The sequence below is a fragment of the Chionomys nivalis genome, chromosome 1 (assembly GCF_950005125.1).
Source record: "Chionomys nivalis chromosome 1, mChiNiv1.1, whole genome shotgun sequence".
Classification (NCBI taxonomy): Eukaryota; Metazoa; Chordata; class Mammalia; order Rodentia; family Cricetidae; genus Chionomys; species Chionomys nivalis.
The window spans coordinates 172,609,827-172,635,920 of record NC_080086.1 but is presented as its reverse complement, the minus strand read 5'-3'; the positions used below and the strand labels follow the sequence as shown (position 1 = coordinate 172,635,920).

The following is a 26,094-nucleotide window of genomic DNA, read 5'->3' as shown; positions in this document are numbered from 1 at the left end:
GCCTGGCTGCACGAGGCTCTATCTAAACAACAACAATTAAAAAAAAAAAAAATCAACAGAGGCCAAGAAGATGGCTTAGCAGGTAAAGGTGCTTGCCATCCAAAGACACAGGCCTGACAACCCGAGTATGAGCCACACTAATAAAATAAAAATTATCTCGAGTAATTTTTCAGTTTTAAAATGTATTTAGAAAAAAACTATGGATGCATATAATTCCAATATTTGGGAGATGGAGGCATGAGGATAAGGACTTCAAGGTTTACCGTCCTCAGCTATATTCTGAGTCTGAGCTAGCCTGAGCTACAGGAGACTGTCTATACCTTAAAAGAAAGAAAAGGAAAAAGAAAAGAAAAGCCGTAATATAGTCTGTAATCCCGATTGTGCTGGTATGGTTGGCTGAGACAGGAGGATCATCATAAGTACAAGGCTTGACTGGGAAACACATGGAGATTACATAAAATAAATTTTTAGGGCTGGAGAGATGGCTCAGAGGTTAAGAGAACTGACTGCTGTTCCAGAGGTCCTGAGTTCAATTCCCAGCAACCACATGATGGCTCACACCCATCTATAATGAGATCTGGTGCCCAGAACACTATATACATAATAAATAAATTTAAAAAAATACTTGCACATTAATTATAAAAAAAATTTTAAATTATTTTTTATTCTTACTCTGTGGATTTAGATTTCGAGTTTTTGGCTGCTATAACTAATGTTATAAATCACTGTACATAAATCCTTGCTGGAATTTTTGATAACTTTAAAAATTAATTTTCATTAAATTTAAGTGGGGAGGGGTGTTTGTGTGTGTCTGCTGCAGTGATGCTCATGTGGCCACAGGGCAGGTGGGTGTGCTGGTCAGGTGACAGCCTTTGGAGCTGTTTCTCTCCTCCTACCACGCGGGCCCTGAAGACCAAACTCAAGTCCTCAGGTTTGGTGGCAGACACCTTCACCTGCTGAGCCCACTGGCCAGTCCTTTAGAGCTTTCTTTAGGGCAGACTCCTCAAATTGAAATTATTTGGCCAAAGCACAGAACCCTTAAAACTCTTACTTACATCTATTAAATCAAAGTGTTACTGTAAATCATATTCCTGTCAGAAGAGGACAGGGGATCTATTTTGGTATACATTCATCAATATTACTACTTTAAAATGCTTACTTCAGCCGGGCGGTGGTGGCGCATGCCTTTAATCCCAGCACTAGGGAGGCAGAGACAGGCGGATCTCTGAGTTCGAGGCCAGCCTGGTCTTCAAAGGGAGTTCCAGGACAGGCTTCAAAGCTACAGAGAAACTCTGTCTCAAAAAAACCAAAAAAAAAAAAAAAAAAAAAATGCTTACTTCATTTATCAGAATTTCTCTCTCTTTTCATCAGATCTGTAAAACAAGCACTTTACTCACTGAGTCATCCCCCTGGCCTAGAAACTTTCAAGGCCAGCCTGGTTTATGAAGCTAGTTCCAGGTCAGCCAGGGTTATGCAGAGAAACCCTGACTCAAAACAACAAAAATCCCAAAAACGCCACACTCAGGAGGGAAAAGAATATAATCAAAATATAGTCCATATTTTTTTTTTTTTTTTTTTTTTTTGGTTTTTCGAGACAGGGTTTCTCTGTGGTTTTGGAGCCTGTCCTGGAACTAGCTCTTGTAGACCAGGCTGGTCTCGAACTCCCAGAGATCCGCCTGCCTCTGCCTCCCGAGTGCTGGGATTAAAGGCGTGCGCCACCACCGCCCGGCTATAGTCCATATTTGTTAAAAAGAAAAAAATATTATTTTCTTAAAAAACAAAAAAAACCCCAGCTGGGCAGTGGTGGCGCACACCTTTAATCCTAGCACTCAGGAGGCAGAGGCAGGCAGATCTCTGTGAGTTTGAGGCTAGCCAGGGCTACAAGAGCTAGTTCCAGGACAGGCTCCAAAGCTACACAGAAACCCTGTCTCAACCCGCCCCCCAAAAAAAACACCACTACCACCACCACCAACACCAACATAAAAACCCAAACAAACAAAGCAAAACAAAAAAACACCTGGAGCTGGAGAGATGGCTCAGCAGTTAAGAGCACTGGATGCTCTTCCAGAGGACCCGAGTTCAGAGTTCAATACCCAGCACCCACACGGCAGCTCACAACTATTTGTAACTCCAGTTCCAGGGAATCTGATTCCCTCAAGAAATGTGCACATAAATTAAAAATAATAGTGAGTTCCAAGACAGCTAGGGACACAGTGAAATCCTGTCTTGAAAAAAAAACAAAAAAACAAAAAAAAACAAAAGCCATGCTAGCCTGTGGGTTAAGGATTGTAACTACGCATTTCTCACATATTCAACATACACAAAATTTTAAAAATTCTACCACCTAATATTGGATGACTGGTAGCACGGAATTTCAAGCAACGTTATGCAACCAGACAGAGAAAGACTGCTGCTTTCTTTGAAGCAATCTTCTCTTAACCAGTAGCTAGAGATGTTAGCCCACCTTGGCGGTCAGAACTTCTGACAGACTGATTCTCTTCTGACACTTTTCTTGCAGCCTTACGCCCTGCAGAATTGAAATTTCAACCTACAAATTTTGCTAGCAATACCCTAAAAAATTAGAGCAGCACTGACATTACTAAGGAATTTAAATATTTCTATCCACGACACAGCAAGCATCCATACTTCAGAACCAGGATGAAGATCCCTGGTTCTAGCTAAGAGGATCAGGCAGGATACAAAGTATTAAAATTCTACAAAAAAGTGAAGTCTTCACACACAAAAAGCTTAAATAGAGAAAACATGTATAAAAGAAACCAAAGTTTCATATTATTTCAAGACTGTTGAAACTGTCTGGGGACTGTCATGCTTTATCATCTCCAGAAATGCTAGCGTTGAGATGCTGTTAAAGAACTCTTGCCGGAGTGACAGGAAACATGGTCTGTTCTTGGCTCTTAACCACTGTTCCTCAGTTCCTCACTAACCAAAGGCAAAACCTGAACTCACTGGGTGATTTTGGTGCAACTCCCAATTCTAAAATAGTATCGCTGGCTGAACAAAGATCATTACCTTGTTGTAACCACTGACTGGAGAGTAGGTCACAGCAGGGCTATACGAGCCACTGCCGCCTGAGGACAGGCCTTGCAGCTGAGGGCTGTACCCAGTCACACAGCTGGTGGCAAACTTGGGACTGGGGCTGGGTGAACGAGATGGGCTGTAACTTAACACACTCTGACCCTGGATTGAAGGGGAAGGTGGAGAGGGAGGGACTTGGGTGGTTGCCAGATCCCGGGGAGGCGTAGTCTGCACAACTAGAAGGAAAAAAACATAAATTACACATACAATATAAGTTTAAATTAAAACAGAAAGTTAAAAAATTAGGACTTGCTATATAATTAAGGCTAGCCTTGACCTTAAGCTCTTTCTGCCTCAGTCTCTTGGGTATAAAGAGAATTATGAAAATGGATTTAAGGGCTGGGTGTGGTGGCACATGATTTTAATCCCAACACCTGGAAGGCAGAGGCAGGTGAGTCTTTGAATTTGAGGCCAGGCCAACCTGGACAGTCAGAGCTATGTAGAAATACCAAAAGAAAGCGACAAAGGGACCTGGCTATTAAATTACATTAAACATTATCACACAAACACAACTAATCAGTTGTTTACGATCGCCACGATGTTTAAAACAGTAAAACACATTTCCATGAACTTGTATGATAGTCCACTCAATTCATAGACAATGATAGTCACAAGACAATTTCCTATAGATTGACTTAATGTTAATAGATGACCTACTAGCTCGGAGTCTATGGAAAGGGAAAACTAAGAAAAGGGGCCACTGCCTTCTCCCCACTCTGCACTCACCGGCTGTCTTCAGCCCTAACAGTGCTTGCTGTCCCGGGCTGACCACCAGACTTGTTGGTGCCACAGTATATTTAAAGTATCTCCAAAAATCAAATAAGGCGTTAAGACTGAAGAGAGATGCCAGGGCAAGTTCTGGAAGAAAACAACAACTATTATAATTATTATTATTAAAAATACTCTTTTTATTTGTTTGTGAGTGGGGAGTGGCACGTGGAGGTCAGAGGACAACTTGTGCAAGTTGGTTCTCTCCTAAACTATATTGGCTCTGGGAATCAAACTTAGGCCATAATACCTGCTGGGAGTAGCTTACCTGATGAGAACCTCTCCAGCTCCAAATTATTATTAATTATTATTATTTGGTTTTTCAAGACAGGGTTTCTCTGTGTGGTTCAAACTCCAAATTATTCATTCATTCATTCATTCATTTAGGTTTTTCAAGACAAGGTTTCCTCTGTGTGGCTCAGGCTGTCCTGGCACTCACTCTGTAGACCAGGCTGTCCTGGAACTTAAAGATCCACCTGCCTGTTTCCCAAATGCTTACATTCAAGGTTTGCACCACCACTTCTCGCTCCAATCTATTATTTTAAAAAGCAAAAAGGTCTTGGTTCCATTTTCAGGAACTTAACATCAAAAATTAAAAACTAGTTTCTTATTCCCCACAACAGATACCACCTAACCAAAGTCTAGTAGGCTCAGATCATTTGCTACTGAGTTTTAAACTAATCACTAATTCTTTTTCTTTTTTGCAAATATTTATTTATTACTTGTTATGTATACAATAGTCTATCTGTGTGTATGCCTGCAGGCCAGATGAGGGCACCAGATCTTATTACAGATGGTTGTGAGCCACCACGTGGTTGCTGGGAATTGAACTCAGGACCTTTGGAAGAGCAGGCAATGCTCTTAACCACTGAGCCATCTCTCCAGCCCCCTAATCACTAATTCTTATAAACCCGTATAACAGATATTTCCACATTCATTTTAATAGTCAAGTGAGTTTTGGGAGTCCCAGTGTGATAGTGAACCACGACTCTACCATAGGCGTGATCATCCTGAATCCTGTCCTTTTCCATCTGCCATACCCACTCTCAAAGTTATTTTACGTGTGTATTTTGCCCGGATGCATTATGTGCACCATGTCCTTGCCTGGTACAGGCAGAGGCCCAAAGAGGGTGTTGGAACCCTGGTACTGGAGTTGTGAGTCACCATGTGGGAGACAGGAAAAAAACTGGGTCCTCTGCAAAAGCAGTATGGCTCTTCACCTCGGAGTCATCTCTATTCCTCCGTGATCGATTTCTTTCTTTCTTTCTTGTTTGTTTTTCCGAGACAGGGTTTCTTTGTACAGCCTGACTTTCCAGGAACTAGATCTGTAGACCAGGCTGGCCTTGGACTGAGAGGTCCCCCTGCCTTTGCCTCCCAAGGGCTGGGATTAAAGCCACCACTGGCTGCCCACAACTGATTTCAACTTGCAAAGGCTACAGATTTATTTTGACATCCCTAGGACTCTTTCTAGCCTAACGATTAATCTGGTCTGGTCTCGAAGGTGAAGAAGCGAGAGTGTATTTCAGGAATGGCGGAGGAAAACCTCATCACCCACAAGCTTTAGAACTCCTAGCTACTTATCTCGGTATTGTTTATTAGCGTAGTTTATAGACATGGTCTCATGTGCCATGCCAGGTTGGCCTCCAACTTCTGATTCTTTTTCCACCTCCCAAGCACCGGGTGGGATTAGATATTTACTGCCAGGATGTCCTCAAATTTGAACAAATCCTCCTGACTCAGTTTCCTACTAGAATGTTCTTCCCATAAAAGTGTTTTCCTAGCTGGGAGGTGGTGGTGCACGCCTTTGATCCCAGCACTTGGGAGGCAGAGGCAGGTGAATCTTAGTGAGTTCGAGGCCAGCCTGATCTACAAAGCAAGTTCTAGGACAGCCAAGACTGTTATAGAGAGAAACCCTGTCTTGAAAAAAAAAAGCAAAACAAAACAAAGCAAAACAACAACAAAATGTTTTCCTAGTTCCTTCTCTGTTGTTTTCATCATCTTGGGAAACAGCAGATAATTCATTATTTGTCTCTGAATGAAAGAGCGAATCCTAAGCTGAGTTAAACTATAAGCAAGTTTTCATTTGTAGTAAATCTAAATTCCAGTGAAAATTAATTACTTACCAATATACCAGAGGGGCCAGTATGTCACATTATAATATGTACTAATTAACTTTCCAGTCCTGAAAAGATTAGAAATGCTTTTCAGTTATTTCGAAAAACAAAAACAAAAGAAAACCACCCCCTAACTCTATGACAAACAAACCAACCAAGCACCGAAAACCAAAAGAAATATGAAAAGCCATAGAACCAGCCAATGATGGTTTAAAATGTCACTTTTGGGCTGATTAACTTACATTTCAGTATATATCATTCCAGCCATGGATACATTTAGGAGTCCCCAGGCTAAAACCACCTTCCTAGTTTCTGTTTCTTTTCTCATCTTGATGGTTCTGTCAATAAGAGAAGCACTGGGGCTTACTTCTCCTTGCATCTATTCAAAAGCAAAGCAAGACAGCCTGGAATTAATCAAAGGAAATAAAAAATGTCTGTTGTAAAGTATCAACCCCACAGTCTTTTCCTCTTCCTTAATATTTCTTCCCAACTCCTCCCCCCATCCCTCCACCTTAATATTAGTATTTGAAAAGGGTGTCCTAAAATAATTGCCTTCTTTCGTACTACAGAGAAATCAACAGAGAACTGGCTGGTTATTTCAGAGAAGCTAATGGTTCCAATGAATGATAATGTCTTGTTTCATAACGTAATGGTTTGTTATTAAGTCTCAAAGAATTCACGGTTTGTCTGACTCGAGGATGTTACTAGGTCTAGATAAAGAGACACAAGACCCCAAGTTTTGTCATCACTGTGACAAACTCTAACCCTGATCTTGGACTGCTACAGATCTGGGATCTCCTTTTGGTGACGAGATTTTAAGGCTTTACTAATGAGGTGGTCTGGTCCTAGCAGGTGAAGGGTCAAGAGAGATAGGGAACACGTGCATTCAGTTTTGGTACAGTGGAATGGTATCTCCTTTGTCTTGCTAGGCTCAGCTCTGCGGTTTGATATGGCAGCTCCTGGAAGTCGAATTCTACAGAGCAGACTAGTATCCTTCCCGCCATCCAGCCCCGCGCCAAAACTCCCGTAGGAGAGCTGCCCTCCCTGGCTACCTCTGAATAAACTTTGTTCATCCTCCTTGTGTCTTTCTTCCCTTCCACTACAAGTGGCAGGACTTTCGGCTACATCCTCCCCTGGCTGAACCCCAGGCACAACTTTAGGCGTGGAACTCTGAGGGACCGCGTGGACTCCACGTCCAGGAATCACAAAGACAACCCCCCAAAACGCACCATCTTCTTCAGCCGGAAGCCGCGAACTCGCGCCACTCCCTACTGCACATGCGCGAAGCCAAGCCTAAGGAGGCGGCGGGCTAGAAAAGACTCCAGTTACCGGAAGGACCGGGCCGGCCGTCTCTTCTCGCGAGAAGGAGGGGGTGGTGCAGAGGGACCAGGGCAGCGATCGTTGCCAGGGAAACGCCCTCGGATTTGTGGCTCCTACTCAGCTACAGGGAGAAAGCTGAGCTGCAAAATTCAGACCACGTTCTGAGCCCTTAGTAAAAAGTAATGATTGTAACAAGCTGAATTTTTAAATATTATTAATTATGGATTTATTTAGGATCCGTATGGGCTCATCTGTAAGCAGGTTTTATTTAGCCGGATGGCTAATTGGTAGGATACAAGCATGCCTGATGTGTCCAGACACAATCAGCAATAACAAAGCATTTTTCCTGCTTTGAAATGTTTACCCCAATTACTCTGACCCAACTTCAATTCTCAAATATCCACCTAATGGGGTTGCAGCAGTAGGAAGAAAAACTAGAAAGTTCTATTGAAGTTAGTGGTTTTGAGGCTAAAAACAAAACGACAAAACCCCATCTTTGCCCTGAATGTTCTTTCAAAGTACCGAGAATAGATTCGCCAGGGAGGTGAGTCGGGTTTTACTTAGTAGTTAGTGCCGGTTCCTACAGTGTACCACTGCTCCCGATGTGGACTATGGGGCTGGCGGCTCTCTGGTTATTGCTCCAAAGGGCTTTGTCTGAATCCTACAGGTGAAGTGGAAACAGGGAGACTGGGGGAGGCACATCCAGCACAATCTCAGCTCTGGAAGAGCTTTGTTGGGAGTGGCAACACTGAGGACCAATGGCCAATGTACGCAGGGACTCCTACCTCCAGAGAAGTGTGCCAGCAGGCATGGTGGTACTTGCCTTTAATCCCAGCACTCGGGGGCGGCCAGAGACGTGTGTGGATCTCTGGAGTTCAAAGGCCAGCCGGGACTACATCATGAGACTGTCTCAGAAAATGTAAATAAATATCAAGATTAAACAGAAAGAAATGAGGTGTCATGGTGGTATTGCATATGAAAACTGGCGGGTTATTGTATGCTTTTAAAGAGCTTTTTTTTTTTTTCCAGTGAGATTTTGATCATTGTCTTAGTATGATGTAGTTTGGATCTAGATGTAGATTTAGAGATGAACTAACTTGAAAACTGTTGAAAAAGAAAGGGTTCAATTCAGTGTCCAGTTAAATCAGAACGCCAGGTTCTCATTTCTCCCCATGTAAGTCTATCTAAAAAGAAACTGTATAATTTCGACATAGTTCTTAACAGGGGTCCGTTTCCTCCTTTTAAGGTAACAAGCTATTGGGCATGTATTCAAGGCTTATACAACATTTGTCAGATCAGAGTTGATAGTTGTCATTATGTGCTTAGTTACCGTAACACTATATCCCAAAACATGAGTGTTTCCTCCAAGGGTAGAGGAGCAGGCATTGCCCCCCCCCACACACACAGCTTGGGAAGATGTCAGCAGGGCTGGAGTCTGCTGAGCCTGGTGCTGTTGGCTTGCAGATGGCCTCACCTTACACTCAGATATGGCCTTTTCCCCAGGTTGGTGAGTCCTTGGTGTCCTTTCCTCTTCTTTGAGACTATCACCTAGGTTAAGGTTCCACCCTTATGACCCGATAGGGCCTCCGTTCTCTCTTGAAGACTTTTTTTTTGGGGGGGGGGTTTTCGAGACAGGGTTTCTCTGTGGTTTTGGAGCCTGTCCTGGAACTAGCTCTTGTAGACCAGGCTGGTCTCGAACTCACAGAGATCCGCCTGCCTCTGCCTCCCCAGTGCTGGGATTAAAGGCGTGCGCCACCACCACCTGGCTTCTCTTGAAGATTTTTTGAATTTACATTTATTTATTTTGTGTGTATATGCACATGTGTGGGCGCACAGGTGCCACTGTGAACATGTGGAGGAGGTCAGAGTGTAGCTTGAGGGAGTCAGTGTTCTTCTACCCTGTGAATCATGGGGGATTGACCTCGGGTAGAAAGTCTTGTCATCCAGCCATCTGACTTTGCTTTTACTACCTCTGTTCTGGCCTTATCTCAAAATACAAGATGGCTCTGAAGGCATCAACATTTAAATTTTAGGGAACACACAATGCAGCCTGTAGTACATTGGAATTGTGTGTGTTAATTTACAGTGGTATGGTACACATTAAAAAAAGAGACTGATTAAAAAAATACCTTAAACACTTAAATATGAAAATAAGGTATATGTAAGTTTCGAAGAAGAAAAGACTTAGGCAGAAGAAAATATACTGAGAAATTCAGGAAATACCATAAACTATTCTAGATGTCATTTAGATAAATCTGCCCATCTAATCCAAGCAGATTTATCAGTTCCTACAACAGTTACTTAAATGTATGTCACAATAGGTTGCCAAGGAAGTTGTCATAGGCCATGGAGGGAAATCGTTCCCAGTCACCTTCATCCCTTTGAGCATGTCTTATTATTTCCTAAGCAAGAAGCTATTATGGGAGATCTTTTGTCTTTATTCTGGGAGTTGGACCCTCCTCCCATGCCCCTCAGTTTTAGTATCCCGAGACAGGATGCTGAGTGCCGGAAAGACGGGAAAGACGATTCTTGTGGGATAGTAGGAAGCTTTCTGCTTTGGTATTTCGTCGTCATACTGATCCTCGTGTTCTTGTCTCGGGCTTCCGTCTGGGTAGGAAATCCTTTTCACTTTACATCGTGTCTTTGTAAGGTTTTTCAGCAACTACACTGTCTGTAGTTTGATGAAAGTACTTTTTTTTGTTTTTTAAAAAAAGGTTTTTGTTTTGTTTAAAAAAATGATGCAGTCTCATGGCAGAAAATCTAAAGATATTGGAAAGGAGAAAGAGCATTAAAACCACTCTACTCCATTTTGTAGAGATACAAACTGTTAAATTTGTGGAGAACTCCTTCTAGGTGATGCCCTTGCATAGTCAAAACTTATATTGTGTGTATTTTCATAGCCTGACTTTTGAGTTAATATTTTGTAAATCCTTCCTCATGGAAGCAGCCTTTTTATTATAACTTCTCTGTCTTATGGTCGCACTATGAAAATTCTGCAGTTGAAAATTTAGGCTGTTTACCTTTTTGTTCATATGCTATATAATGTTGAGATAAAACTCTCCACCGGTCAGTGACTTCCAAATCCCTCTTATAGCCAGGTGGCTCTATTAAAGATATAAATGTTTGCCATTTTGATAGGACACAGGTAGGATTTGGGGAGTGGCTAGAAGGAAACTCCATTTTCTGCATAGACTAAGATACAGAATTAAATGAAACAGAGCCAAAGTCAGCACTCTTAGGCACAGAATAGCAAAAGAAAATGCTAGAAGCTTAGGAATGGCATAGTCTGTTTTATTAAGTCTGTGGCCCGCAACATACTATGAGCAACCAACCTCTTATAAATTGCTGACACAGAATCTTTTCTGGCCATTAATAATAGACTGGTGATTAATCAAGCCACCATCATTTAGCATTCCAGCCAAAGCTCCCCGCTGGCAGTGGCTAGCTAGATTGAGTGCTATGTTAGTTCTGGATGGAGAAGAGGAGGTTTGTTATTTCGATGCCAGGTAGATTCCATTATAATAATAATAATAATAAAAAAAAACCCTCTTCCCCCTACTACCTCCTGGCCAAGAAGTTTTATCTGATGTCTAAATGCTTCTTGAGGTAAATGCTTTGCCAGAAGGAGAATTAGAACAGTGATGCTTATATGTGTTTTAGACTCCCTAGCTAAGTATATTGAATTTGGCCTGGCAAGAAAAGCTACTTTAGAAAATTAACAAAAAATTGGAATTGATCACTGGCAATTTCATCATGAAGATCATTTAAGAGGTCTAAGCTGTTCTTTGGTCCCCTTGCTTACATCAGCAATTTGGAGCTGTGGAACTATGCTCCAAGGACTGAAGGGGGCATGCGGTCCAGCCTTCTGTCTGTAAGCAAGTAAAATCCCCATACCCACCTTAGTTTTTTTTTGGGGAGGGCGGTTGATAAAACCCAAAGAATTTAAGTGACTTGTCCAGTGTCACACAAGTGGTTTGTGACAGTGACAGAGGGAAAAGGGATCCAGATTTCCTGCCATATTATTTGTTTACTTCAAAGCATAGTTTGAAATGTTGGATTAAATCTGCTCAGCGCTGATTGAAACCGTAATTATCTTTGGGGTTTCATCTTTCACTTTGTGCCCTTGTGGCAGTTCCAGTTGGTTGGCCTGCTTCTTCTGAAGGGTCCCAGATTTGAAACCTGAGAACTGTATAAGAGCCAGTCGAGGAGGACAGAATTTCCCCTGTTCTTTGAGCTTGTTCGTTTTCCCTGTGAGACAGAGGGCTTCTGTCTCCAACCCTTACAGCAGTGGTAGAGAGCTGTAGGGAATGTGGTGGGAATCACCCTCCAACAAGCAATGCGCCCATGGCCTTGGGATTCATCTCTTCTTAGAAGACGCGTGTTCCTTTTGTTATCTTTCTGAGACAGGGTTTCTCTGTGTGGCTCCGGATGTCCAGGAACTCACTCTGTAGACCCAGACTGGTCCTTAACTCAGAGAGATTCTCCTGCCTCTGCTTCCCTGAATGCCGGGATTAAAGGCGTGCACCTACACTGCCCGGCTTCAAGATCCTCTGTTGAGTTGGCCTGCTTGTCTAGCACTTAAGTTTGCTAGTGCTGCTTTTCTTTTTCTAGACCAGAGTTGTCTGAAATCCTTGTTTCTGCATGTGTGGAAGTTGAGCATATGTAGAAGGGATGGAGTGGTGTGATGAGATAGGAACATGGCAGAAAGACAGAGTGCAGCCTACCTTTACTGCCCTGCCCTGCCCTGCCTGGCCCTGCCCTGCCCTGCGGAGTGACAACCGTCACTACTTTCCCTCACTAAGTCCTGCACGGGGATAGATAATGAAATGCCTTTGCTAACCATAACTCATACGATTCCACTTAGTTTAATGTAAAATCTTTCCTTTGATTTTGTGGTTGTATTTTGATTTGGCATCCAGTGTGGAAGCTCTCTGTGGAAATGATTTTATAAACCTAATAAGTGCTTTTAAATACCTTTTCCCTCAACTACAGAAGTGCCCACTGCAGAGCACAAGATTATAGGAAGGTAGACAAAATGGAACAGACGCCACTCCAGAGTCCAGATTATACAGACATCCTCAACCGCTATTAGCGTCTAGGTTCACAGCCTCCAGTCTTTTAATAATTCTCTTTAATAATTCTCTCTATACATGTTAAATTTTAAACATGCATGGGGTCCTAACACATTTTTTTAAAATGTAACTTTAAGAAGGACTTCAGTCTTGAGATATTTAGAGAATGACTACTGTACCAAGAAAAAAAAAAAGAGAGAGAGAGAGACAAGGAAATACCCTACTGGAGTCCTAGAGAAAGTATTAAGCCAGGGATCTTGGATTTTGCTGCTAGAACAATCCAAATATGTGCCGGTGTGGTATGCCCCGTAATGCCAGTACTTGGGAGGCAGAAGCAAGAAGATCTGTAGGTTCAGGATCATTTTGGCTACAAGGTTAGTTCCAGGCCAACTGCACTACCTGAGGACCAGTCTTTAGAAAGCTAAAAATTTAAAAAGTAATGAACTTAACACATTTGGCAGAGCACCTTTCGACCTAAACAAGTTTTGACTTTCTGTACAAATTGTATTTCATAATTGTGGACAATTTGGAAGAAGAAGGAATAAAGTCACTATTAATTAATCAATCCATTTTTGAGACAGGGTCTCATTATGAAGTTCTCCCTGATCTGGAACTCGCTGTGTAGATCATGCTGGCTTCACACCTCAGAAATCCACCTGCCTCTGCCTCCTGAGTGCTGGGATTAAAGGTGTGTGTCACCACGCCCAGCCATCCTGAGTTCTTTTTTTTTTTTAATATTTATTTATTTATTATGTATACAATATTCTGTTGGTGTGTATGTCTGAAGGCCAGAAGAGGGCACCAGACCTCATTACAGATGGTTCTGAGCCACCATGTGGTTGCTGGGAATTGAACTCAGGACCTTTGGAAGAACAGGCAATGCTCTTAACCTCTGAGCCATCTCCCCAGCCCCCCATCCTGAGTTCTTTTTTTTTTTTTTTTTTTTTTTTTTGGTTTTTTTTTGGTTTTTCGGGACAGGGTTTCTCTGTGGTTTTGGAGCCTGTCCTGGAACTAGCTCTTGTAGACCAGGCTGGTCTCGAACTCACAGAGATCCACCTGCCTCTGCCTCCCGAGTGCTGGGATTAAAGGCGTGCGCCACCACCGCCCGGCCCCATCCTGAGTTCTTAAAGGACTCATTTGGGGCTAATGTGTGGTTTTTTTTTTTTTTTTTTTTGAGACTGGCTCTTGCTATATAACCCCGGAGTGCCTGGAACTCGGGACCTTGAGTGTGGAGATTATAGGTGTGTGCTACCACACTGGGATTCAAATATGGTTTTGGTCTAAATTTATTATGTGTATTATTGTGTGTGGGTTTACACACGTGCCTGAGAGTGAGCATGCACAATGGTGTGTATGTGGAGGTCAGAGGACAACTTTTGGGAGTCAGTTCTCCTCTTCTTCCATGCGGTCCCCAGGGATCGAATGCTGGTCGTCGGGTTTAGCACCATGTCCCTTTACCTACTGAGCCTTCTTGCCAGGCTCCCAATCCATTTTTTGAGTGATTGTTTTTAATTTACTTTTATTTTATGTGCATTGGTGTTTTGCCTGCACGTTTATCTGTCTGAAGGTGTCAGATCCCCTGGAACATGACGGTTTTAAGCTGCCATGTGGATACTAGGAATTGAATCCAGTTCCTCTGGAGAAGCAGCCAGTGATCCTAACTGCTGAGCCATCTCTCCAGCCCCTCCCCCTCGTCTGTTTTTAAATGAAACTTCTCTGTATTATAAGTGATAGAAAACTTTATCACCTCGTGAGTATTATTTTATCTACAGTCTTTGCTCAGTTTTGCTTGGTTAAACCATTTTGTTGGATTCTGCTACAGAAGCATGGTCTTTTGAACTGGCAGTGGAGGTAGGTTCCCCATTACAAAGGAACTCCAGATGTGCCTATCTGACAGGGTTGACTGTTCAAGGCTAGACCTTAGTAAAGGACCTTGAGCAATGGTGCTGGGCAACTGACCGAGCTCATCTCACTGTATTCCTGAAACAGATGTCTGCCAGCAAGTGGGATGAAGACGGTGGGACCAGTGCACCAGTAAGTCAAGGTGAGCGTCAAGGTGAGCGGTCTCAGGATCTCCAGAGGAGGGTGGAGGCTAGAAGGCCTCTGGGTGAAGGCTTTGCTTCCCTCCTCCCAAATGCAGTGATGACTCAGATGCCCCAGCAGAGCCACCACCATAAAGACAGATTACGTAGCCAGAGCTCCCTTTGCTGTCGTGTCTCGGGGCTTGCTTTCACAAAGCTTTGTGAATAGACAAATGTGTGTGTGTTGATAGGAAAGATTCCTGTCCCACAATTTATGAAGTATTTGTGTTAAGTTCTCTGTAGACTCCTGATTTCACACACAGTGTTCTTTTTGATTTTTGCCAGACCCTTGCCTCCTAGGTCATCTCATAGTTATAAACCGAGTGACCGAGTGAGTCTAATGTTAGCATAAATATTATTGTCCTCGCTGGGCAGTGGTAGTGCACACCTTTAATTCCAGCACTCGGAAGACAGAGAAGGGCAGATCTCTGTGAATTCAAGGCCAGCCTGGTCTACAGAGCTAGTTCCAAGACTAACTCCTTAGCGACTGAGAAACCCTGTCTCGAAAAACAAAAACTAACAAACAAAATGTTATTGTCCTCAAAGCTAAAGAATGAAATGGAATCGAGACATCAGCTTAGTTGTTCATCCGGCTGCTTTGATGAAGTGAATAACAGCTTCCGAACACTGGAAGAGTATGTCTTGATTGTGGGTTGCTATTCATAGTTAGGTGGCACCTGTGACAATCTATATTAGAAACACAGTCTCCATCATTTTCCTAGCCCCGGGCACTAAGCCCTGGTCTTTTTGCTAGTTTCCAGGTAAATGCTCACTCCCATGATGGTTTGGAGCTGGCAGCATATTGTCAGAGAACAGAGTTGGAGACAGAAGTACAATAATAGCGCATCCTCCGGTAGGCCTTCCCACACCCAGATAAACAGCTCTGAGGGTGCACAGCATGATAAACTGTAGGAAAATAATTAGGAAATTATGAGCATTAAGTAATTATCACCTTTTTGGTAGACTGACTTAATTGTAAATTTGTGTAATTTGTTTAGCGATGATGGTTTAACCATCTCACAAAATTTTCAAAGATGTATCAGGCTTTTTGAGCTGGTACGAGCCAACATCAGCATAGAGCATGGCGAGGAGAGAGAGGCATCTTGCTGTCCAGTTCCCTCTCCCACACGCCCTGCAACCTTTGCGACGTTTCTTCTCAGGAAACCTTCCATTTGATACCACATCCAGGGCTTACAAAGGTTCTGCAGTCATTTCCTCCATCTCTGTGGGGTGGAGGGCAGTGCCAGAAAAGCACTCATTTTGCTGGCATTAGCGAGTGATTGAGGAAGGCAATGATTTGACCACTGGGTCAGACTTTCTTGGGTAATGTGAAGTTGTTAGCCAAGGCCACATCATTTTGAAAAGTGCCATTTTGAAGAGTTCTAGCAGTTTCCTGAAACCACAGTAATCAACATTCAGGAATACATGAAGTAGTTTACTTCCCTAGGTTCCTGCCACCACCCCACTGAAGACCCTGATAGTGCCCAGCCATATCAGGTATTTCTGGGTGGTCAGGTGACTAATTGAGTTATTTAGATAGGGTCTTACTATGTAACCCTTATCTGACTTCGACTTTGTAGGCGAGGCTGGCCTTGAACTCCATAGAGATCCACCTGCCTCCCCAGTGCTGGCCTTAAAGGCCTGTCCCACCACCTCTGACTGAAGGACCTAACACTCTTTAACTGATTACTCACATCTTATGTCCAACAAGGGCCAACTGCAAGCCAAAAACAAAACTTTGAAACCTCCTTCCCTGTCCCAAGTCCTCTGTCCTGTAAATATGTCAATTTATAAGCAGAAGGCAGGCTCTGGCCTGGCCCTACAGACACCTTCTGTAGGGCCCCCAAAGCTGTCTGTTTGTCCTTCTCACTTTTCTCTCTCTCTCCTCTCTCCTCCTTCCTCCCTCCCTCTTTCCCTCCCTTCTTTCCTTCCTTCCTTTCTTTGTTTTTTTCTTTGTTTTTCAAGACAGGGTTTCTCTGTGTACCCTTGGCTGTCCTGGAACTCTCTCTGTAGAGCGGGCTGGCCTCAAACTCACGAGATCCACCTGTCTCTGCTTCCTGAGTGCTGGGATTAAAAGTGTGAGCCAGTACCGTCCGGCTTAATTGATCTTTCTATAACAACCAATTATTAATGACTATTCTTGCCTAACTTGCTATTCTGTTTTCTTGGTTAGCAAGTAAAGAAACTTTCTATAAGCAACAAAGTAAAGACAGATCCTGGGACTATTCACAAGTGATGAAGAAACCAAAGCAGAACCAACTTCCTGCCGTAACTGACTCTGAAATAGCTTTGGTCAGTGCCTACCTTGAACATAGACGAGCTAGGCGCCATTCCCAGTTCCACCGGAAGAATCAGATCCAGCAAGACAGCGATAGCACTGAGCGCGAAAATGAGGAATCCAACTCTGGAGCGTCCTCTTGGAAGGAGAGCGAAAGTGAACAGCCTCCAGCGCCCGCCAGTATCAAGAGGAGAAGATCAGCGTTGAGGCCAAGGGATCTGGAAAATTACCAAGTCAGAGAAAGGCCCTGCCTCCACTGCAGAGCCATGAGAACCAAAGAATGGCTGTCACGTCACTTCCCAGCAAGTACTTCGGTAACAACCCCCGTGACGGAAGAGATTCAACAGGAGAGTCGGACACCTGGCATCAACACAGCATTAAGTAAAGTTTGAATTTTGGCATCCTTACCTTACTTGAAATCTAAAGAAGGAGATGAATAAAACATGAAATCAGGGTTGTGGGTGATGAAACCTTTACAATAAAGCATCTTCGCTAAGGACGAAAGTGGAATTAGAACCCAAGAGGTGGAATTTCAGACAAAGTCGTTGTTCAAAACAAGGGCGAAGAATTTGTTCATGCCACCATAGGAACACGGAAGACTAGTATCTTCTGTAATCTTTTTTTTTTTTTTTTTTAAGTCAAAGAGCCCAGGGTAGATAGTCCATATCCCAAGTGTATGTATTTTGTTTATGTTGATGATAGAAAAACTACGATTCTTTGAAAATACATTTAGCTGGGCGGTGGTGGCGCACGCCCTTAATCCCAGCACTTGGAAGGCAGAGGCAGGCGGATCTCTGTGAGTTCGAGGCCAGCCTCGTCTACAAGAACTAGTTCCAGGACAGGCTCTGAAGCCACAGAGAAACCCTGTCTTGAAAAACTAAAAAAGAAAATACATTTATGCTGAGAAACCACTTAAATATATTCCTATATTTTGATTATCTGACTGACTAAACCATTGAGGTGGCAGGACGCACCGGTTGGTTTGTTAATGGTTGAGATGACTCTGCTAGAGCTGTGCTGGTTGGGATACTGAGTCCACTAAGGGCTGTTGAGGAAAGAGCTTAAGGACCTGGAATACAACCGTATTTCTGGAGTCATCAGGAAGACAGGGAGTGTGACTCTGAAGGCAGCTGAGTTGTGGCTTGTCCTCAGTTGTTGTCCCAAGACCATGGCAAGTGTTAAAACTTTTTTCTCATACTCGTTAAGGAGAAAAATTTTATTTGACACTATTACATAGAGATCAATAAAGGAGCTAGCTCTACATAGAAATGAAAGCCTAATACAAGATAAGTGATACACAGCCAGGGGCAGGGTGAGGAGGGTCATTGGTTGGAAACTACTAAAGGATAATGGATAATCCCTTTTAAACTTACCTAACACTGCTTTTGGAGATATTGTTTCTCTAGGTAGCCTTGGCTGGCCTAGAACTCGTTATATAGTCCAGGCTGGCCTCAAACTCAGAGATCAGCCTGCCTCAGCATCCCGGGTACTGTGCTTAACAGTGTGGGCCACCACATCAGGCCTCTAACATAATTCGTGGTGAAGGTGGGACTTAACCATCACAAGTATGGTCAGCCATCAACTTACCAGGATTCTTGCTAAACAAGCTCAGTAGTTCAGACAGAACAGGGCCAAGCTGAAACCTGGTCAAGAGGAGGATGAAGAGAGGACCTTTAGTACAAGTAGCTGAAATCTAGGCAAACTTGGGACTAGAGTTTTTTGGTTTTTTTGTTTTTGTTTTTCATTTAAATTGGGGACCCTAGCGCTGGGCGGTGGTGGCACCAATGAAGAGTTTAAGACTAAAATGGAGGGGTAGCCATTCTGTGGATCACTTTCTGGGTGGATGGCAGGCTGTGTTATAAAACAAGGCCCAGATCCTAGAGAGGGCTAGTAAGGATAAGAAGATGTGACATGACCTCTGGTCATGGGGCTAGAGTTCAAACAAGGGTGTAGGCCTTGGAGAAGGACTTGATTACCTTCTGGGGTGGATCATGCAGCCTGATACTAAGGACTAAGACTTTCATGAGGGTCAGGGAAAGGACTAGCATGGAGAACAGACAATCCCAGGTAGAGATGGCGCTGTTCCCAAGTGGCTGCAGTGGGCCAGAGGGGCAGTGAGTTTCACAAGGAGAGACAGATGGATGGGCATGCCATGAGACCACGCCACAGGTCTCAGAAGGCGGCTGGTGCCAGGCAGGGAGCCACCCATGCAGAGTGAGGTTGGATATTTATTTAGTGGGTTATGGAAGGGAAGGGGAGAAGGGGTAAGGAGAGAAGGGGGAAGAGCAGAAAGAAACAGAAACAGAGATAAAGATGGGGGAGGGGAGAAATGGGGAGAATGGAGATGGAAAAGGGAGGGACTCAGGCTGGAAGCTTAAGATCAGCTTGCCTCGGCAGATGGGGAGGGAGTGGGCGTGGCTTGTCTCTTAAAGGGACAGCAGACCATGACAACAGGCTCCTCTTCAGTCTCTCCTCTGATGTTTATGGTCAAAGGCTGTGACCTGTTTGGCCGGCTGGCTTGAGGGAAGGCTTGCCTCCGTTTGGTGACTCATCCATGCATTTTCAGAACTGACCTCCGGCTGCTGGTGAGGCACACCTTTAATCCCAGCACTCTGGAGGAGGAGGCAGGCAGATCTATGAGTCTGAGGCCAGCCTGGTCTACAGAGTGAGTTCCAAGACTGACTTCATAACTACTGAGAAAAACCTGTCTTGGAAAAAAAAAAAAAGCAAAATGAAAACAAAAAACAAAACAAACAACAACAACAAACCCAAGTCACAGCTGACCTCCATAACAACTACATCAAGTATCAATCACAATTCTCTGGAACTGAGAGGCAGAGAACTGTCGGAAGCAGGGAAGGTTCTGACTGAAATGGATGTCTTAAAGGAGGTCATGTATGCAGGGGGTATTTGCAGAAAGATAGGGAATGAGGTGGCAGGGATCATGGATTACAGGGTGGTCAGTATCTATCTCTGCTTGCCAAATTGGGTGATGTGGCTTTACTTGGTGCCAGTAGGCACCTTAATTCCCTTAACCTTTTGCAGCCTTGAGTCAGGCAAAACCAGATCCTTCAACCTCGGAAAAGAATTGATGGGGAAGCCAGATGAGGCAGGGTTGAAGTTGAGTGGAAATAGAAAAGTGGTCCCCGTGGGGGAGGCAGACACATCTCAGGCGTGGGGATGGGCTTCCCAGGGAAGGCTGCACTTACATGTCTTAGCACTGACAGTGGTTACCACTGTGGCTCTGAAGTTACAATGTAAAGGGTTGCTAAGAGACTCCAACACTTACTCTCTTTTTGATAAATGAGATGAAAGGCAGTGCCCTAGATATAATCTGATAAGATAAAACCAGGAGCCATTGGGGTTGCCCTAGGAGCGCAGGGCGTATATTTTACTATAAATGGGGTTTCTAGTGAGATTTCTAAAAAATTATAGATTTATAAAGAAGAAAGGAGAAAGGCCTTAAGGAAATATTAATTTATCAGAGTTCTTCTCATCTGGTCAAGATGGCAGATTCCTAGGTGAGGGATTCTTTTTCTGCTCATGTCTGCATGATTTTCTCTGTCTTTTGGTTCTGCTTCAGGGTAAATCTAAGTAACAAAAACATAATAATGTTGTTATTGGGGGACATTTAGAGAATGTTTGCTATATTTCAGGCACATATGAGCATCTATAAAAACTAGTTTTCACACATCTGCAAGATAGGTATTATGCCAACCTGGCAAATGATGAAACCAAGGCAAGGGGAAAGATTGGTAAATGTGAAAGACCTGGGTTTGGGGTCCTATCTAACCACCATGATAATACGGTATTCATTTTATTTTCTTTTTTACGTGTGTGTGTGTGTGTGTGTGTATGAGCACTTGTCCATAGTATGTGGAAATCAGGGCAACTTGCTGAATAGAATCTGTCCTCTCTTTCCACTGCTTGGTTTCTAGGGTTGAACTCAGTTTATGAGGCTTGGTAGTGAGCACCTTTACCCTTTGAGCCATCTTGCCTGCCCTTATCCTTGTTCTTCTTTTTAAAGATATATTTTATGTGTAAAAATGTTTTGAATTTTTGAATGTATATATGTACACATTGGTGCCCACAGAGATCAGAAGAGGGCTTCAAGTCCCCTGGAACTGGAGGTATGGATGGTTGTGAACCACAATATTGAATCTAGGTCCTCTGCAGGAGTTACAAAGACTCTTGACCCCTGAGCCACCTCGCCAGCCCTGGTCCGTGTTTGTTGTTGTTTGAGATAGGGTCTTACTAAACAACCCTGGATAGCCTTGAACTCAGAGATCTGTCTACCACGGGCATCCACCACCGTACCTGGCTTCTAGTGTGAAATTTGGCACATGAAATAGCAAATAGAGATTAGAGGGCCGTCAGAGGAAAATGCAGCCAAGAGTCAAAAACTGAATGGAGCGAGGAGCTAGTGCTCACCTGTTTGGTGGAAAGAACTCATGACTTCCGCTTGCCTCAGCTTCTATGAGAAAACCTGGTTTGGCTCACGACAAGAGGAAAAGCCTATAAAGGCTGAGCTGAAGCCATGAGAAGCTGGAAATGAGTGAGACTGAATGCTGACTAGCAAGAGGCAGCAGGAACTAGAAAACAGCCTTCTGATTTAGAAGGGCAGTGAGTAGGGACTCTCACTACGCCATCTCAGAGCAGGGAGGCCCCTGAAGGCAGCGAACCACATACTCAAGAAACCCAGTTAACAGCTGCCGGATTCCAGACAGCTGGGAAGGAATGCTCTCATCTCCCAGCTATCCTAGGAAGGTGATTTCAGAACAGCTCTCTGTGGCTTCAGGCTTCACGGTCAACCACCATCGATACTAAACATTGGTAGTTTTTATTGTTCTGGGTTTGTTTTTCATTTTTTATTTATTTCAAGACAGGGTTTCTCTGTGAAGCCCTTGGCTGTCCTGGAACTAAACTCTGTAGACCATACTGGCCTCGAACTCATCGAGGTCCCCCTGCCTCTGCCTCCCGAGTGTTGGGATTTAAGGGGTGCCCCAGCACCACCCGGCTAAGTATTGATTTCTTACTGTACCTAACTTATAAACAAAACAACTTCACTCTTCCTCCACCTCATCCTTCTCCAAGAAAATCTGGCTACCCAGTAAAGAGTAACCGAGGGTGTGGGAACCACAGAACTGCCAAATAGACCGTTGTTTTCCTGCAGCAGTACAGATAGGACCCGGGGCCTTGTTCATGCTCAACAGGGACTCTACCTAAATGAAATTTTATCTAGGGGCTATTGTAATGAGTAGTGAAATCAATTAGTGGTTGTAATTAGCACTTATCAAAAAATAATAGAGGGTAGCAGGATTGTTTGAGGAGAACTGTTTGGGTTTCAGGGTACAGGGACTGAGTCACAGTACGAAACGTGCTTCTTGCTATGTTAATGGAAAGAACAAAAGCCTTCTGCTGGATGGGAGTTTTCTTCTTAGATTTTTCCTTAATATGCAGCCACACCACTAAGTTAGCGAGAAGAATCGTCGCTCCACGCATTCCAGACTGGCCACATGCTAGTAATTAGTAAATCCTCACCGCACTGTAGGATGGACCCACTGTTTAGGTTAGTGAAAAGCGTGAATTGAATCGTATTACTTTAGAAGAACTACAGGTTTGTATTTGTAAATACAGTAAGTGGAAGCAAGCTAACCAGCTGTGGCCAGTGCACAGGGATGGGCTTTGCTTTGGAGACTAGACAAGAGTAATTTGTAATTGACATTTCAAAGAAGCCTAAGAAACAGGCCAGCCTTTGTTTAAATCATAATTACCCTGTTTGTATGTAAAAGGATACTTCTATAGAAAGCTTTTCAAAACAACTGGCTCTTTTAAGTAGATAATTATTCCCCGTCTAATCTTGTTTATACTGTGCAGAACTTCAGTGAACTCTTTATTCCCCCACAAAGGTTAACTTCAGCCAGCCCTTCCTCAAATTATCACAAATTCCCAATTAGTGAATTCTGAAAGGGTTTCCCTGCCACAATGCTCCGGGAAGCGTCTGCTGGGTTCTTTATTGCACTGAGTAACGTCTGACAGGTTTCCCAGCACCGGGCCACCTGGACATTCTCTCTGTCAGGAACACGTGATCAAGGAGGTGGACGGCGGTTCAAGGGGAGCAGCAAATGAGTCCCAAACCTCTGGAGGTGGTGAAGGAAGAAAAGGGGCACAGTATGTTTCTTATGAACTCCATAGTCAATTCTGTAGGCCCTTTTGGGTGTAAGGAGGAACTTGGTAACCTAGGCAGAAAAAAAAGAAAATTAAACTTGTATGTATTTATTTATTTTTAATGGAGAGAAGATTGTTAAGCCTAGAGAACCTCCTAAGAGAGGTGTCTTAAATCAATTGCTCGTGTGCTTTTTTTGATCAACACCGCCGGCCCCAGCCAGTTCTCCAGCACTGAACTACTTATTTTCTGTTGGAAGTTTCTACTCAGCGCTCAAAATTCAATGCACGAAATAATTTTTTAAAGTAATAAAAGTTTTAACCCCAACAATACTGTGTTCCGACTTTTATCACTTGGCTTCTGAGCTTGACTTCTTTTGCAGGCAGATCTCAGCTCCGCCTGATTAGAGGGGCCTGCAGTCTGTAACGACTTTGTTTATTAGTGTCCCCGTCACCGTAAAGTTTCATATGTTCAAAATCTTGATTTAGCGGCGAAAATGCCAGGCAGGGAGCCAGCTCTGCTACTAATTAGAATAAATCAAAAGGGGGAAACGGGGGAGATAAAAACCAGGTTCCTGTGGGCGGATCCACTGGATTTGGTCTGAGGGAGAAATAAGGGACTAAAGCGGCCAGAGTAATGCCTGCTAGGGCCGGAGCACTGCGTGTTGTCTGATTGCAGGGCTTCAGAGTCAGGGTCCCGGCCGCCCCTGCTGATTGCTCCCCTTCCGTCCATTCTAGCAGACCGTCGTTCTGCCCCGTTGTACACTGTCTGTTACAGGAGGTCTTGATTGCTCTAAGCCAATCATGGCAGTACCTGTCCCCTTTGTCCACGAGTGGTTCAAGCAGGCAGGGGGTGTCCCTTCTTTCTGGGGAGAAGTTAGCTAGTGGGGGCATTCTTCAGAGTTTCTTCATTCCCGAAAACAGACACGCAGAGAGAGGAAATGGCCTCTCTTTCGGTGGACATCTCCGAGTCTGCAGGGGATGGCAGCTCGTATCCACCGAGGCGCAAAGATGAATAGGTCCAGAGCGGCAGAACTGACAAGAACTGGAGCGATACTTTGGATGTCTTTTTTTTTTTTCTTCTTCTTCTTCTTTTTTTTTTTTTGTAGCCCAGACTTGGCTGGAATTCACCGTCTGCCTGCTTCAGCTTCCTGTAATGTACTGGGATTGCAGGAGTGTGCTTCCGGGCCTGGCACTTGCAGGCAAGGTAATTTTTTTCTAAGACAAGTTCTTACTAGGTAGCCTTATCTGCCTCTGCCTCCTGGGAGCTGAGTTTAAAGATATGCCCCGCCAACATATTTATTTTTAAAAACTGACCCTGGTTGGGTGTGGTAGTGCACACCTTTAATCTTACCACCAACCAGGCAGAGGCAGGTTGATGTGAGTTCAAGGCTAGTTTAGTCTACGGCTGGAGTTCCAGGCCAGCCAAGACTACGTAGCCAGATGTAGTCTCAACGTCTCAACAAATAAACAGCAAGCCTTCCCCAACAAAGCATGTCTATCTGTATAGTTTTTTTTTGTTGTTGTTGTTTCTTTGCTTTTTTTTTTTTTTAAGAGGGGGTCTTTTGTAGCCTGCTCTTACCTCAAACTTGCCATAACTGTGACCTTGTGTATGATGACCCTGACCTTCCATCCTCCTGCCTCTGCCTCCTGAGTGCAAGAACTATTACCACCACCCCCAGTCTATGGTGCAGGGACTGGAACCACGAATATTAGGGATCTCCTCTGCCAACCAAGCAAGGGTCTCAGCCTTCAGGGACAGTAGCTATGTTTTTTTTGTTGTTTGTTTTTGTTTTTTGAGACAGGGTTTCTCTGTGTAACAACCTTAGCTGTCCTGAAACTTAGTCTGTAGACAAGGCTGGCATCGAACTTCCAGAGATCTGCCTGCCTCTGCCTCCCCCTCCCCAGTGCTGGGATTAAAGGCGTGCGCCACCACCGCCTGGCCGGTAACTATTTTTGAGCACTCTCAGGGAGTTTTCCTGTTTCTTGCAGGTGATTTAGGATCTTCCTCCATGAACTCTAGAACAGAGCCTTTCACCTGGGAAGTGCTTTGCAATGCTGAAGTCGCTAAAGACAGACCTGTATAAACTGTTGCCCTTCCCCATATCCACAGTGGGATGGATGCTATGGATGCAGAAGTCCCCCCCCCCCCCCCGGGGACATGATTATGCCAGCATCATTTGTGCATTCTAGAACGTTCACAGTACCGAGCACAATGCAAGGAGATGTCCATAGCCGTTACTTGTCTTTGGGAATAGTGACAAGGGAAAAGTCTGAAAGTGTCAGAGATGAACACCGTCCTCCCCATGTCTTCTAGGTACCCTGTAGTGGCATCTGGGGAAATGAGTGAGGGCCCTCGCTGATGCTAGAAAAGTCTTTGCCAGGGCTCTGATCTTTCGGTTGTGCTGCTGGCCTCAGTTTTGCTCACTCCCACCTACTTTGCCTTGGCAAGGCCTTGGCTGCGGCAGAAATTTCTTCCATTTTAAGTCCCTGCCTGAGAAACTGGACTTGGAACCAAGACAGATATCAATTTCCCAGGGAAACTGGACTCAGAGCAGGTCTCTTCCAGGTCCGGTGTGCCCTCCAGGTAGGTTTCCTGGAGGAAGAAAAGCACGATAAACAGAGAAGAGTGAAGAGCACAGTGATTTTCAAGTCCCCAGTCTCAGCTCCTTCCTGAGGGCCCCCCTGTCACCCTCTCATCAGCGCCTCAGCACCTCACTAGCAGAATCGTGTGATAACTTCCCCCTTTCACGTCTGCCAGCTCAAGTGGGTCTCTGTTACTGGAAACCAGAAGAACCTCCTCCCCAGTGGCGTGCTGGAATGTTTGACAGTGTGCGCAGTGTTAACAGCCTGGCTGTGTAGCACGCCGCTTTCCCTGGTGTAAATACCCACACTGTTGCCAGTCTCAAAGCTGCCAAAGGTACTGCTGAGTGGAAGTTGGGAAGAGATGAGAATATTGGCTTCAGCACATCCCCGGGGAAAATGAATACAGCCTGCGATTCGCTTCTCAGTCACATAAGAGGTTCAAGGACACATGCGTTTAGCCTCTCAGGAATTACGGGATACAAATCTTTTTAATTAGTTTCAAATGTGCAACGTCTTAGGGCTCAAGGAGTAGAGGATGTAGGATCAAGCTTTTAAATCATCGTGGGGGGAAGAAAACCCCACCTTTTTAGTATAAGGCTTTTGTGTGTCCTGGG

The 26,094-nt window shown here is 44.1% G+C and overlaps 2 protein-coding genes across 4 annotated transcripts in view; one reads left to right on the top strand and one right to left on the bottom strand.

The window, feature by feature from the left end:
* Tmem209 (transmembrane protein 209) overlaps nt 1–7,260 on the bottom strand; it is a 30,582-nt gene extending 23,322 nt beyond the window's left edge. For 2 of the 3 annotated variants that reach the window (XM_057772575.1, XM_057772589.1), the window contains exons 1-5: nt 7,208–7,260; nt 6,221–6,357; nt 5,988–6,046; nt 3,823–3,954; nt 3,031–3,272 (exon numbers count right to left, since the gene is read on the bottom strand). In XM_057772575.1, the coding sequence (XP_057628558.1) occupies nt 3,031–3,272; nt 3,823–3,954; nt 5,988–6,046; nt 6,221–6,357; nt 7,208–7,210 (573 nt within the window). In that variant the 5' untranslated portion in view covers nt 7,211–7,260. Of the gene's footprint in view, nt 1–3,030; nt 3,273–3,822; nt 3,955–5,987; nt 6,047–6,220; nt 6,383–7,207 lie in introns of all 3 variants that reach the window. The other variant, XM_057772584.1, reaches the window with a different exon arrangement.
* Nucleotides 7,261–9,717: 2,457 nt separating this feature from the next.
* Nucleotides 9,718–17,121, top strand: Ssmem1 (serine rich single-pass membrane protein 1). The gene is made up of 3 exons (XM_057751754.1): nt 9,718–9,909; nt 14,360–14,414; nt 16,625–17,121. The coding sequence occupies exons 1-3, from the start codon at nt 9,718–9,720 to the stop codon at nt 17,119–17,121; spliced, it is 744 nt and encodes a 247-aa protein (XP_057607737.1).
* Nucleotides 17,122–26,094: the final 8,973 nt, after the last annotated feature.